Here is a 14,957-nt window from a genome sequence, read left to right as displayed (position 1 = left end):
AAATGAGGTCTAAAGTAAACACGTGACACTTGTGTCTGTGCACTGCCTCCAGTGGTTGGTACCCCCTCATGCCTTTAAAGGAGCTTCATAGTGACTTTCAGCTCATTGTCTAACTGTCTCGTCCACAACTGTACTGCTCTGGTTCACTTCCACCGCTCTGGAGCGTCAGACAGCCCATAGACACAGTTAGTTGGTGAACATAGAGGAGCGTGTATGATAATGCTGCCCTGTAACTTCTGTATGTGCAGCCTGTAAGAGAAGCAACACACATCTGTTACTGCAGGTTCAATGTGCCCAAAAGAAAAGAAATTCCCACAAAATATATGTTTGAATAACTGATTCAGCACATTAAGCGTTGCATCTTTAACCCTTATCCTCATAGACCACATCTATAAAGGGCCCACGTACTTCCCACAGGCTTGAGCAAATGTGAAGCCTGTGCAGCGGGATTCCCCGAGGACCGACTGTTGGATGTACAGTGAAATCCCCCCGATTTATATGGTCAATGTCTGCCTCGGCCGCTCTCACTGTACACTGCAGACGGACCACCTGAGGCCTGGGAGAGAATTGATCTCCTGTCAGACTGTAACTGGCTCTCTCCTCTCAGATCAACGCTTCCCTGTTGTGATTTCTTCAACCGAGGAGATCAGCTCACAATGGAGAAGAGTGTAAATGGGTTCAAATATGTTAATTATTAATGAGAAAATTACCCCACCAAAGTCCATGTGGGGTTTTGTGTTTGTCTGCGCAGGTCTGTGCCAGACTCCCTTGTCCCTGTGTCTCACCTAAACCAGAACAGATTAAAGGCTTGAAGCCGCGTTAATGAACTGAGGATTTAATTAGAAATTCATATGTGAGAGATGATATTCAAACGATCACTAAACAATAGCTCTCTTAATTAACACTGATCTCATTTTCCTCTTAGCCTTATCAGTGTTCATTTAGCAAATCTAAAAGAATATTGTGGAAAAAAGCCATAAGTAGTCTGTGTACTCACAGATACAGGAGTGCAGAGTCGATATGTGTCGTGTGCCGTGTCTCTTCTTTTATTCTCATGTTGTTGTTTTGTTCTCAATGACCTCCACAAGCGTAGAGCCGGGAGGCATCAAGTTAATGTGGCAGCCTGTCACATGCGTGTACAGTATACGTACATACATGCAGGGGATCAGTGCTGTGTGCATTTATTCAATAACGTGAAAAAGGCGAGTCCATTATTTTAATGTGTAATATTTAATATTTAAATGGCCCAAAGTGTTGTCAAAAGGATCAAATCACTATTTTGGTTTAGAATCCAAATGTTCCCCGCTGGGACTTCAGCTCACACACACCCTGATGTTTTCACCACGTCGTCACGAGAGGCAGGGCGTGATCACAAGTGCGCGTTGTTGCACCTGTGATCACGCCCAGCGGCGATGTCACGGCGAACTGTCAGACCTGCGAGTACACGAAGAGTATTATGACACAGCACTGAAAACATTAAGCGGTCCTCGAACACAACGCGCAAATCAACGGGAAGAAACAAAATGCAACATAAACACAATGTTCCACCGTTGCAGAACTCTCTCGCTTAATAATGAACCATCAACGCGCAACATGTGCGGGCAGGTTATTCCATAAGGTGATCATACTATGCACGACACCTCACGTATTCTGAGGCGTGACATCTTGTTGAGAATAAAGCTTGACCTGATTGAGGCGTCTCAAGGACTTGGTTAACGTGTGCAGGACTCCACGTAGTCCCCAGGGGGCGCTGCAGTTTCCACAACCAGATCCCTTCAGCTCTTCCTTCACAGAGTGAGATCAATGCTGCCATGTGACGAGTGTACGGCGAGTTTTCAACGGGAATCAAAGGTATTTTTTGATGCATACACAATAAAATGTTCTGTGAAGATATCGTTCTTAAACAATCTACATATTGCGGTCAATGCAATCTGACTTTAGTGACTTGTTTTGTCAACTTGTTTTGAAACAAATGACTAATTATGTAAATGCTTCGTGATACTGGTAATACTGAGTGTCGTGCACACGTTGAATTGTTTAGGAAAACTTTATGTTCTTGTATTTGAGTTCGATGCTTTGCAGAGAAGCACAAATGATGTCATGCTGCCGCTCTACCACAAGTGTGATGGAGCTCACATTATATTCATACATAAATGTTATTGTTGTATGACCTTAAGTCATTCTTGTATGTTTGTATTCATCTGTATATTTCAGGACGTACACGTTGCTCTTCCCTCTTCATGGTGAATAGTGTATTTACATTCTCAGATTTCTTTCGTTGAAACTTTATACAAGTGGAATGCACTCGCATGTACAAGGATACTAATGTTGAAAGTATGCATGAATGTCATTGTCACGCAGATACAAAGTAACAATGTTGTCCTACGAGAGGTGTTGACGTTTTGTGCCGAAATAATTCCAGGTATTCGTCCCTGAACCGCGTGTGGCTCAGTCCAGACATGTGTCAGCTTGTAAGAAGCACTCTGTAATCCGTGAAGGACGGTAAATAAAGAATCTTTTGTAAATTAATTCCTCATTTGTCAATAAAAGACGTTTTTCTCAGCAGCAGTGAATAAATCTTCATATGAAATCTGATATTCGGCCGTTATATGTAGAGCCAGTGTATCTAACTAATATATTCCTTTCTTTTGAGGTGAAAAGTGCACAAAAACTTATCTTCAGGCGATCATTTATTATCCTTTTCACAAACGTATCACCCCCCCCCATGTTGTGATAGTCTGCCAGTGCTTAGCTAAGAAATGATTGCAGAGTCTTGGGTCAAGGTACTCTTCACCTGAAACTGACCACACAAACTCAGTTTGTTTGGCTGCCATTCTTTTACCATTCAAGACAAGAGCAGTATTGATCCCGAGGATTCTGTTAAGCGCTGTAGTTTGTCCTCTGAGGGTGCAGCTGACGGCTTGGAATGGAGAAGTAAACAGGCGCTCGGTAAATAAAACACCTAGGTCAACATGGCCATTTCACCCATTAACCTGAAGCAGGTTTGCCCATTCTGTGTGTGTGTGTGTGTGTGTGTGTGTGTGGACAAAGCTGTAACTTGGCAAACACAAAGAGGTTGGTCATTCAGGGGTCAGAAAGGTTTGAACTGGTTTAGTAGAATTAGTTTGGATCACATCAGACATTTGTCTTCTAACATTAACTGTTCTTTAGATTTGTTTTATTTATTAAATCTTGTTTAAACTTTACTGTCAACGGTTTAAACTGCGCACTTGTGTTTTGCAGTCATGTATTTGAGAGGCTCGGGGGTTAAACTAAGATCTTAACTGTGATTTTTGGCTTTACTCATGAGCACATGGCGAGCAAAAAGAACTTCCCCACCAAATCCTGCAAAAGGTCAGAGGTGAGGGGTCAGGGGTTAGAGAGGCGTGGCCTCAGTGCCGGAGACGCCCCAGGTTTACACAAGTGTAAAAAGAGTCCATTCAGAGTGGCTGCATGGGCAGAGTTTCACAAAGGTCCACTGTGTGGGGCCTATACACCCCCACACACACACACACACACACACACACACACACACCTCCTCCAAGCGCCATGCCTACACAGGACACAGACAATGGGGACTCTGGTCAGCAGAGCTACATACGGACATGTTAACCTGAAATACTTTCCTACATGGGAACAGAAATGTTACCCAGGTTTGCACAAGAATGCATCGTAAAAAACATCTTTCAACCTAAACTTTATTTACAAATACATTACAGAGCACTTTAAATTGTGCTTCACCTGCAGGATGAATGAATGTGGGGTCACTAGAAGAGCGCTCGGACAGCGCAGACCTCCACCACGGCCAAATACCCTTCTGCAGTGACGAATAATCAGTGTATCCGCCCCGTGATTTGGATCCGCTCCCAAATGTAAAAGGTTCTTCTTCCTGCGCCCGCGCTACACCCGTCCACCAGGTTTCATGCAAATTGGGCGAGTAGTCCTTCCATAATCCGGATGACAAACAGACGAATAAACAAACCAACAAACCTCTGTAGTCGTTTAAATCAATCAAATAAATGCATGAGGAAGATTGAAATTAGACGAGCCACAGATTAAAGGAGTGAAGCTCAGAACATTTGAAAGATTATTCTTAAGTTATTGTAGTTTTTCTTTCTGCCAACAAATCCTACGAAAACACCAAAAACAGGTTAGTCGTCTCTTTCTAAATTCATACCCGTCTTTGGGCTCCAAACTTAATGATTCCTACTGAAGATATAAATCTATAAAAACTTTAATAAATGCTCAATCACGTCCTCAAACCGCAGCTTCTAGAGAATGACTCATACAGGAGCAAATGGGGCATTTGTTGGGACTGTTTTCAGCGGCGGATTAATATAAATGTGCTGCTCTTGTGAGTATGTGAAGCAGCAGGACGTTGTTTGTGGGATTCACTGCAATAGTAGTAATGAAGTACCTGTTCTCATTGTAATGATTAAATATTGAAGTGTTTTTGCACAACAATGGAATCAGATATTCTTCCACACACACAACACTTGTTCGTAGGATCAATTGTCTTCATGTGGTTTGAGGACAATAAAAGAAACACTTTATGTTTAACATGTTCAACAGTAATTATAAACCTTTACACATTTCAGTGACTCAATACATTCAAACATCAGCCACCACTACTACTAAGACAAGTTCAATTGGTGTTAATTAAATGGAACGCCGTAGAATATTAACGTAATCTTGGTGTTGTCTTCATCGCTGATCTCCCGCTTTCTCCACAAAATAAAGAGGAAGCTGTGGGAACAGGATGGGAGCAGCCCGCTGTAGGTAACCCGCCTCACACAGGAGCCACGATTAACAGTCAATGGTCACATTTCTAAAACTTCCTGCAGGCAAGCCCGTCTTTTCCTCACTCTTGGTATTATTTTAAAGTGCAGTGATGATCTGCTTTTTTATAATTTAGCCCTCATCTTCCTTTCCCTCAGTAAAACGGTGGATTATTGCCAGATTAAGGGAGTGCCTTTTTCTTTATCCCTGGGTAAGCCTGCACAGCACGCAGCTCAAAGGTAATGAAGCACTCTGTGATCCGTGCCCGGATGAATCTTAAAATTCCCAGAGCACCGCCGTATTTTAAAGGAAATGAGATTTCCCTTAAAGCCCCCTTCAAACCTATGCTTTCCATTTTGAAACCGCTATAAACTGTGTGACTACTTACAACCTGGTGCAAGAACCCAGACCTGTTGCCGCTTTAACATTCAAACTAAATGGGAGGACAGAGTTGTGAATTGTGGTACGTTCTACTGGAGGGGGAGTGAACATTGAATCATCTCAGCTACTTAGAAACTAAATCTAAACCAATATTAACACATGTTTCTACCTGGATTACATCAAATTGAGTTTTTTAATAATTTTTCAGTCCAACATCTTTGGTTTTGTCAAAGTTACCATGATACAGTTAATTCTGCCGCTGATAAAAGTAGATTTAATACAGCTTTAATGACTGCAATAAAGGGAAGTAGGTCAATGCAGCAGTTGCAAATAGGATATATATACGATTACAATTGTTGTATTTTCCACATTTAGGATGAGTGGCTCCTGCATGTTCGACCAACGGATCCTCCTCTTGTTCTACAGTGTATGACCATCCACGCAAATGCTGATTTACTCTACTCACGTGCCTTTTCTGACGAGGAGAAATTATAAATATGTGAAGCGAATGTTCTATATTCAACCGGCAATCTGAAAAACATCTTCCGGTACAACGAGAGGTAAGTGCCATTAGCAGGAGCGGTACGTCAAGGTCTCGGTACGCTTCAAACAATCAAGGTCATGTGTCACGTGGTCCGAGCACATCTGAAGCCACAAGTGTTTGTACCTGTTCGCACGAGGGGAGCCTGCTTCTGGCTGCATCCATCCCGCTCTCCAAGACTCCTGTGTCTTTGTATCGTCAGTGAGACAAATCATACAAATGAACTTAAGAGAGACGTTCGCTGCCTCACTGTCACACACCCTGGACATCTCTGCAGAAAGGGGGATTCAGGCAGAGTTTGACAATGACATATTTTAAAGCACACTGGAGCCTCAACAGTCCAACAGTTGGTGCACGATGGTCACAGGAAAATAAAATATAGAATGAGGAAGGCTGTGTCGGATTTACAGAGGAAGCTTTGTCGTTGCAAGACGTTGAAGCAGTGCACGCTGAAGACCTTTATAGGTCACTGTAGGCAGCCCCTTAAACACACCAAAGAACAATGTTGAACAGAACTTTACTCCTCGGCTACGAGACACCCATTGTTATTTGTTCATATTAATGTTAATGCTTCCTCCTCAGCACAGCGCCACACACCACAGTGTGCTGTCGACCGCTGCTGATTGATTGCACACGTTGAGTGATCTGTTGCAGACGCTGGACGACCCCGGCCTCCCTCAGATAGTCTCCTCTGACCCGACTTGTCCATTGCTTCCATTTTATCAGCGTCAGTCAGTGAAGTGTTGATGTGAGCCTGAGGCACGAAGGTGACTCAACTCATCATCCCGGAGGATGAGCCCCACCCCCCCGCCAGCTTCTTTAGATTCAGAGTCACTTCTGACAACTCTCTCACATTAGTTTGGAGTAGTACTGCAGACACGAGGACTCCATGAAGCAGTGAAAACAATAGAATGATGCCTGAAGACTCATAAAGTGAAAACACTTCAGATATGCTAATGAAGTGCAAACGTGCCAGTGACCAGCTCACAGTTGATTAAGATGGACCCTCAGTTGGATGCAATAGTCAGTGGTGAATATATTTGATTTCACCCCCGTGTAGACACGAGCCTGAATCAATGAGCGAAGTCATTTCTGTATGTTTGTCGTCTTATATGATCTCCAAAAACAATAAAGTAGACTCAGTGAAAACACAAGATGTCAACCTCCTTGTGGCGCTGTAGAAACAGTCAGGGGATGTAGAAAGTGAATCGTAACATCGTTGTTGTGCTCCGTCCCTCTGGTGCATGTTGAGATGTTAAAGGAAAACTTTGAGGCATAAAAGTTTGTGTGTATGTAAATATATACAACGTTCACCGTGCACTCTCCTCTTCCTTACGAGTCAACCATCATTTGTAAATCAAACAGACAAAAATCAAACACTTAAATGACGGACAATTTGTATTTGTGACTTGTTTTGTAATTCAAAGTAAGAGCTTCCAATGAGCACTTACAGGGAACAAAACAATAGAAATAAAATATTGTGAAATAAAACCATGGGTAAAGAATAAACTGCAGTCAGTGATCATCATTAAGGGAAAAGTATCAATCAGGTTTATTTTCAGAGCCGCTCTAAAGTACGCTTTTACTATAAAAGACTGCAAGAGTTATGTGTTGCCGAACAATAATGAGGTGTGCCATGCACAGCGTCCCGGTTATTGGTCAACAGAAGAAAAGAAAAGCAAGAGGAAAATTAAAGCTACGCTGAGAAACAATTAAGGGTTGTTAATGCACTGCAAAAACCATGCGGCTGAGACTCCTTCACTACATTGATCATTAAGGACATATATTTTATTAGACAATAAAAGAAGGGCCAGTTGTTCCCGCCGCACTTTCTTTTGTTTTATGGATTTTCTTCAAATTAGTGTCAGTATCTTAGAACAAGAGTGCATCTAAAAGAGACTCAAGAAAATGACATTTGTTTCTTTAAATACAATACTTTGTACTTTTTGTCCTTAAAAAAATAAAATAAATACAATTCAGGACATAATAACAGATTAAACTGCTAAACCTTGGTGTAATTAAACATTATGCATTTAAGTAATTCATAATATAATCTCCACTGATCTCTCCCTGTCTTTCATGGTTTGGCATTTCTTTAACATAAATGTCAAATGTAAAACAAATGATAAAAGTAGTAGTTTGAATTGAGAAATAAATTGTTTAGACATAAAAGAAAATAAAGGTTATCATGCCACATGGGTCCTGCAGTAAATCACTCCCAGTTCCTCTCAATTTTTAATACATTAAGACTTCAAATGAATGTGAAAACTCAACATGTTGTTATCTTCCTGCACATTTCTTTGCTTGAGATTGTAACATCTATATAAATATTCAGAATATATGATGAATAACATGATTTTTATTTGATTTTAAGCACCTGCAGTGTTTCCCCAGTTAACCTGCATTCACCTTGTCTGAGCTCTGCTCCCACTTAAACACAAGTATAGTTTGGACGGATTCAAACATAGAGGAGCCTGTAGGAGTTCCCACGCTGATGTTTCCTATAGGACCGCCAAACAATTAAGTGTGCCCCTGGCTGTAGTTTGAGAACTGTAGGCTGAATGTGCATTCAAACAGCTGGAGGGAGGGCAGTGTCGCTCACCTTTCACTGCCATACTGTAACACAGCCGTTTGACATGAGACAGCCCCCTAGGTGTCTCACTTTCTTAGTGTTTGTGTGGCTGGAGCGCAGAGCCGGCTGCCCGCCTGCCTGCTGCTCGTCTGGCTGACTGGCTGCGTTGACGTCAGCGCCGTGTTGATTTGCTAAGGCGAGAGAAGAAAGGAGTTAGTGCGTGTTGAGAGAGCGGGTTCTGCGAACTGCCTTACTATGCTGTAGCCCCACTCCCCCTACACTATACGGAATCAAAACGTGCAACTTAGGTGAGTACCAATCCGGGCTAAACGCAGCTGCAGTTTCCCGGCGACAAGTGCCAACCCCGCTACTCTGCATGCGTCCACCACTGTTTAGTCTGTGTATTTTAATTCACCATGTGAGTATTTTGATGCATTTTTAGCGCTGGGGATCGTTTTGCTTGTCCCCGTTCAACCTCATGCTGAAGTTAACAGTAAACGCGACTTTGGCACGCAAGTTGGATCTGCGCACCGGAGTGCTGGGTGAAAACAAGTGTTTTCCTGATTGCGCTGCAAGGTGTTGAAGTTTGCATTAACGCACGGTAGTCTATTGTAGAGATGTTAAGGTTGACGTAACCCCCCCCCCCCCTCTCCTCTCTCTCTTCTCTCTCTCTCTCTCGCTCTCGGTCTGGTTTAGTATGCTGGAGATCGCAGCTAGAGGACGTGAGGTCTGGCTGCTTCACCGGGAGCCAGACAACATATGACGCCCCGCTCCATGTGACTTTACTGGAGAAATCGCGTTTGCTCATTTTGATGGAAATTGTGCAATTTTTAGACAGCGACACTATTGCCCGTCCTTGTGTCTCCAGACGCACTGGTGTGGCTCATTTAGCCGTGATGACATCACGATGAGGACTGGGGACACTGGTCTTTATACCCGAAACAAACCCAAATACAGTCACTGTACAGTCGCACTACAATTGATTGACAGGCAACTAGCCTAGATGTTTGATTGGTGACCAATAATCGATTCGCAGGAGCACGCGCAGGATACTGTGAGGTGGAGAACTGACTGGGTAACAGATGCAATGGCAAATTGATTCGTTATCGAGACTGTCTGATCCCTCTCTTCCCCCTTTCACTCTATTTTCCTCTGTATCCTTTAGGCATATTTCTCTAGATAATTCCGCCTTCTCTTACATTTTAAAGAGCCAGTGTTTGAGTATTGCATTCTGCCTCAAACAAAGTCCACCTGTGCGTTGATCAGAGGAGAGCTGGCTTGAATCAGGGAGAGCTTCTGGCAGCTGTCTGTCTCGTGTATACTTTTTAAGCACGCTCAATGTCTCTGATTGTTCCCCTTAGAGACGCTGTACCATTTTGCTTTCTCCACATTTGTGTGTGTCAGTGAGGCTCGTGGTCTGGAATATTGAACGCTGTTTATTCTTGTTGTGGCTGGGTCGCCAAGGCGCGCTATGGCAGACAACTCGTGATCCGATTGATTATGCTGCTTTCTGTGAAGTCGGCCCGATGTGGTTATTGTCAGCGGTCTACATTGTCCTCCAGCGAGAACATATCTCCTGGCTTAATGTACTTAATGTAGTGCGTGATGTTTTGCATAATGCATAACGCGCTGTGTGATTTGTCTGGTGGCCAATATTAACGCTGTCTAGACGCACGTAGCTCTGTCCTTTTATTAATGGAGAGCTAACGGACGCGATAAAGTCTCCAAACAGCAACTTTACATTGTGTCTCAGTGAAGCCACAGCTTGGTTGGCAGCCCACAGAGCGCAACAAGCATTGGCCATTTACGGGGCCATAAATCGCAGCTATTGGCATACCTGTAATAAAGATAATGTCGGGTTTTAGGCATGACCTCTGCTTACTGGGAGGCTGAGCTCGGCTAGATGAGAACCTGTGGTTTCATCATTACCTCTTAAATCGATGTTATCAACGTGCCTAAAAAAACAAACTAGCAAGATTATTTATTTTCCATGATCCTTGCCACAAACAATAGCTGCCAGCACAATTTACATCCGCTCTGATTTAGGCTTCTTCTTCTTCTTCTTCTTTTTTTAAGTGAGCTTGCATATCTGGGAATGTTATTATTTAGTTTATTTTTAAGAAAAGTCGTCGTCTAGCTGGAAGCTTGATGATATGTCCTTTCTTTTTTCTACGTGTTTGATGCGAGTGTGTATTGTTCTCAGGCGGGGAGGAAGGAAAAGAAGTGCTCACAAACTTCTCTCTTTATTCCTTATGTTTGCAAATAAAAATGAAATCGAAGATCTGAAAATAAAAACTAAGCTTTTGATAATTTGAATGAACATTTTGAAAATGTGTCATGACGGTATTTGTCATATATTGAATAAATTGAGTAGATAAAAATTGGACATCAATGATCTCATTCAGGATGTGGGTCAATAGAGGCACTTAGCTGGTGGCCATTCATTCATTCATCCATTCATTTAGAGTATATGTCGTGGCAAGACTGCTTTTTTAATTGTAACAATGAAGAGAGCATTGTTTCAGTGTAGGTCATAATGATGCTTGAATGATCATGTTAGGCGTCGCACACATAGTCCTTCATTTAAAGTATATTTAGTGGTGGGACTATTTTATTTTAACCCTCTTTTCATTGTGTTAGTGGGAGTATGCTGTAGATCTGAAGGGGAGCAACATGTTGCCCTGATAACTTTAGATAAACGAGTTAAGCGGTCAGAGACTCTCATTCATTTGGATATTCAACATTAGTGAGAGCAGAGCAGGGTGTTTGGTGCTGCAGCGTTGTGTTCTGCTGCCATCCGTTTCTGGCCGCTGCTCTCTGCTCCCGTCTGTGATGAGAATACTGAGTAAGATGCTATTTAATTTCAGAAAGGCTGCTGACTGTCTTTGTGAGCCAAGCAGCAGTGGAAAAACCACAATTCACACTTGTTAAATTGTGTATACATCCCCATCAGATAACCAAACCAAGACTTCTTTATAACATAACATATGTTGGACTGATTGGTATGCAGGGTGAGCCTGTTGGACGGCTCACAAATTGTCTCTCTTCAGAAATCTACAGTCAATACTCTCCGCTGATTTTGAGAACAATGCGACTGCAGAGTGTGTGTGCCATCCCTGCAGGATGTTTGCAATTTGAAACTCCACTGACTTCACACTTAGCATTTAGGAAATAAATAATGGTGTACTTTCAACGGATGTGTGGACAAATTCATAACGTTTTTATTTTCAAAATGTATTTAATGAATTTGCTTTTGGATAAAGATGATTTTTATGCATTTGATTAAAAAGGAAGATTCCTTAATTAAATAAAAAAACAATAGGATTGCATTTGTTGAGACTGGAAAGCATTGTTGGTGTTGCGTCAGAATTTACCATAACACATGTTCTTTCCTTCTGTTTCTCCATCCAGGTTTCATCTTGTTTACACAGAAAGCTAAACACACTGCTGAGCGGGGAAGGCGAGCCTCATGAGTCGGCCTCGTGGATTGCATCGACATAATGGATTTATCTAAAATGGGTATGATCCAGCTCCAGAACCCCAACCACCCCACTGGCCTTCTGCAGAAGGCCAACCAGATGCGTCTGGCCGGGACTCTGTGTGACGTGGTCATCATGGTAGACAGCCAGGAGTTCCACGCTCACCGGACTGTGCTAGCCTGCACAAGCAAAATGTTCGAGATCCTCTTCCACCGCAGCAGCCAGCATTACACCCTGGACTTTCTTTCACCAAAGACTTTTCAGCAGATTTTGGAGTATGCTTACACTGCCACGCTCCAGGCCAAGGTGGAGGACTTGGATGACCTTCTGTATGCAGCAGAGATCCTGGAGATTGAATACTTGGAAGAGCAATGCCTCAAGATTCTGGAAACCATCCAGTCCTCTGATGAGAATGACGTGGAGGTCAATGTTAATGACGGCAGCACAGAGGAGGATGATGAGCGCAAAGGCCACAATGGAGCCAAGAACTCCAAAAAGCATTCCATGGAGAGTTCCTATCTGACAGGAGCCCAGCAAGTCGCCATTATGGCTGGCATGGTGGACCAGAGTCCCTCGGTCTCCACCTCGTTCGGTGTCTCCACCCTGAGTCCCACCAAAGCTGCTGTGGACAGCCTGATGAGCATTGGCCAGTCTCTGCTCCAGCAGGGCTTCGGAGCTGAACAACTTCTCCACGGCAACACCCACCACCTGATGACTGAGATCAAGACTGAAATGATGCAAGTGGACATGGGTGGCAACGGCCATGACAGCCCTCCCAACATGGAGTCCAGTGCGTCCAGCAATGGAGAGCGAAGTGGGGAAGACAGGAACCGAGACGGTCCAGGAACACCAACCAGAAGCAGCGTGATCACCAGTGCCCGTGAGCTACATTACATCCGCGATGACCCTCAAGTTGATGTAAGCCAGATGGGGCTGGAAGCAATGGCCGGAATGACGGAGAAACATCTTGCCTCGCTTTACGCCCTACCTGTCAATCATAAATCAGATACCATGATGTCCATGCCGGCATCCATGGCCTCCGCTCTCCCGATGTCCCCAGCCCTGGCAATGTCTATGGACTTCAGTGCCTACGGGGCACTCCTGCCTCAGAGCTTCATCCAGAGAGAATTCTTCAGCAAGCTCGGGGAGCTGGCAGTGGGCTTGAAACCAGACGGCAGGAACCAGCATGAACGTTGCAATGTTTGCGGTGCAGAACTACCAGATAACGACTCTGTGGAGCAGCACAGGTAAGCCAAGTTTTCTTTTGAGTAGCTGCATGCTTATTGTTTTGGCCTTGACATTTATGGTCCTGTTCAGCCTTCAGATTAGTTAGGCAGTTTGCATTATGCCCGGCAGAAAGTCTTAAATCATTTGGCCTCACAATTTCCAAACACCTTATTAATAATGCACATGATTGCTTTGGGTAACAGGGACTTAATTATCAGGTTTCCCCAGGTGTAAGTCACCTGTTTTTATGCTTAGGATTAATATATATATAGACAGTACATCTGTCTAAGGCTTAGTTAGTGGAGAATAGAGGAAATTAGTTGTTTTATTTTCTTCTGCCTTTTTTAAGCTAATACCGCTCATTTTGTATGTCAGTATGACAAGTAATACAATAACCCAAGTGTGATCCTTTTATTGGACACCTGAGTTCTGTGTGGCTCAGGCCCAGAGATGCACTCCTTCAGCCGGCCCAGGTGACTGCTGTCGTAACATTGTCAAAGACCATTAGTCACGCCTTACAAGATGTGGGCGGCAGCTATCACACACACTTACCAAAGTGGTACCCCCTCATCCTGGAACCAACTCGCCTCCCCTTTCCTATAACTGCACAAGGGGGCCCTTATTAGCTTGATAATTAGAGTAGACGGTTAGCCCAGGAAATGAGTGCTGAGCTGGGCTCTGAGACAAGCAGCTAGTTCTAGGACAGGGGAGTAGCAGTAAATCAGTGCACCGCTATTTCCATCAATGTATGTAAATAAATGAAGGCCTGGAAATCTGCAGACTTTTTCAAAACTGCATGTTGTGTTTGTGTTATTCTATAAATGTGCATCTGTCAGAATGATATCAGTCCAGTCAGAGTACACACACCTCCTGGAATGTACTTGCATCACTTCGTTGTGGATTTTGCACAGTCAGTGTTTTCGTGACTCAAGGCCGTTCCTTACTTGAAGGCCACCTTCTCACCCTGTAATGTTTGCTTAAATCAATAGGAATGCACAGTGGTTAATGTTCACGTGAGGATTTGAATCCCATCACCCATCCCCTCATACTTGAGTATATTGGTATGCATGGCTGAGAAGTCGACTGTCCAAGCTCCTCGGTTCTTAATATTGTCTTTTTAAAAAATAGTGAATATCATATAATGGCTTTTACCTCCAGGAGACGTGTCCTTGTTTGCTGCCTTACACCAATTGTTATGCAGTGTTGAGTGGTGATACTTAGTTTTGTAGATACTGTAAAAGTCTACAAATGTGTGTGGCCTTCATGATGAGTGCTCATTATTTGTGTCTTATATAAAAACATTTCTTTATTTTTAAACAGTAAAAGTGAATTTTGTGCAGCTTATGATCAGTTCTTCCTAAGCAGGCTTTAACACACACTATAGCTTCTGTGTAAGATGCTGTGATGTAGTCTCAGTGTGTTAAAGGACCGGCTACATTAGGCTCTGTCTTGAGAAAAGTCTGGCGTGTGAAATGGTTGCCTGTGTTTCAAGAAGAATTTCATCAATTCGCTCAAGCTGGGAAATCTTGTATCAAAGGAGATTTCCAAACCGTTTCATGCATTGATCTTCCCGCTTCTCCCCATAGCATGCTAATGGGTTAATTTAGACTGGTTGATACACCGACACGACACTGTTTAATATTGTACGCGCTGTCCTGACAGCCTCCTGAAGTGTAGAAATCAAACATTGCATCATCCGCTGTCTGCTTTGCCGTCCGCACATGAAAGGTCTGCTGAGCTACGCTGAGAAGCTTGATAATTCAGGCGTTCCTCGTGTCCTCACAAAATCCAATGCGGGTCATTCGATGGCACAGCAAGTCTTTGCCTTTTGTCTGTGTACAGCCTGTCAGGCCACCTGATTGTTTTGATGGGAATACAAGAGGTTTTATTTCAGACGAGCAGAGTCGTGGTCCCTCTGACTAATTACACATCATTTCCCCCACAGCCACTGTGTCAGGGTCACCGCTGCCTCTGCAAC

General features: G+C 43.4%; 1 protein-coding gene across 5 annotated transcripts in view; it reads left to right on the top strand.

Annotated features, from left to right (window-relative positions):
* Nucleotides 1–1,750: 1,750 nt before the first annotated feature.
* zbtb16a (zinc finger and BTB domain containing 16a) overlaps nucleotides 1,751–14,957 on the top strand; it is a 122,818-nt gene continuing 109,611 nt past the window's right edge. For 2 of the 5 annotated variants that reach the window (XM_029448911.1, XM_029448907.1), the window contains exons 1-2: nucleotides 8,459–8,581; nucleotides 11,685–12,999. In XM_029448911.1, coding sequence (XP_029304771.1) covers nucleotides 11,774–12,999 — 1,226 coding nt within the window. In that variant the 5' untranslated portion in view covers nucleotides 8,459–8,581; nucleotides 11,685–11,773. Of the gene's footprint in view, nucleotides 1,852–8,458; nucleotides 8,582–8,624; nucleotides 8,692–9,002; nucleotides 9,349–11,684; nucleotides 13,000–14,957 lie in introns of those variants that run through there. The other 3 variants (XM_029448910.1, XM_029448909.1, XM_029448908.1) reach the window with 3 other exon arrangements.

This window comes from Cottoperca gobio, chromosome 14 (assembly GCF_900634415.1).
Source record: "Cottoperca gobio chromosome 14, fCotGob3.1, whole genome shotgun sequence".
Classification (NCBI taxonomy): Eukaryota; Metazoa; Chordata; class Actinopteri; order Perciformes; family Bovichtidae; genus Cottoperca; species Cottoperca gobio.
This window is presented reverse-complemented; position numbering and strand designations above follow the sequence as displayed.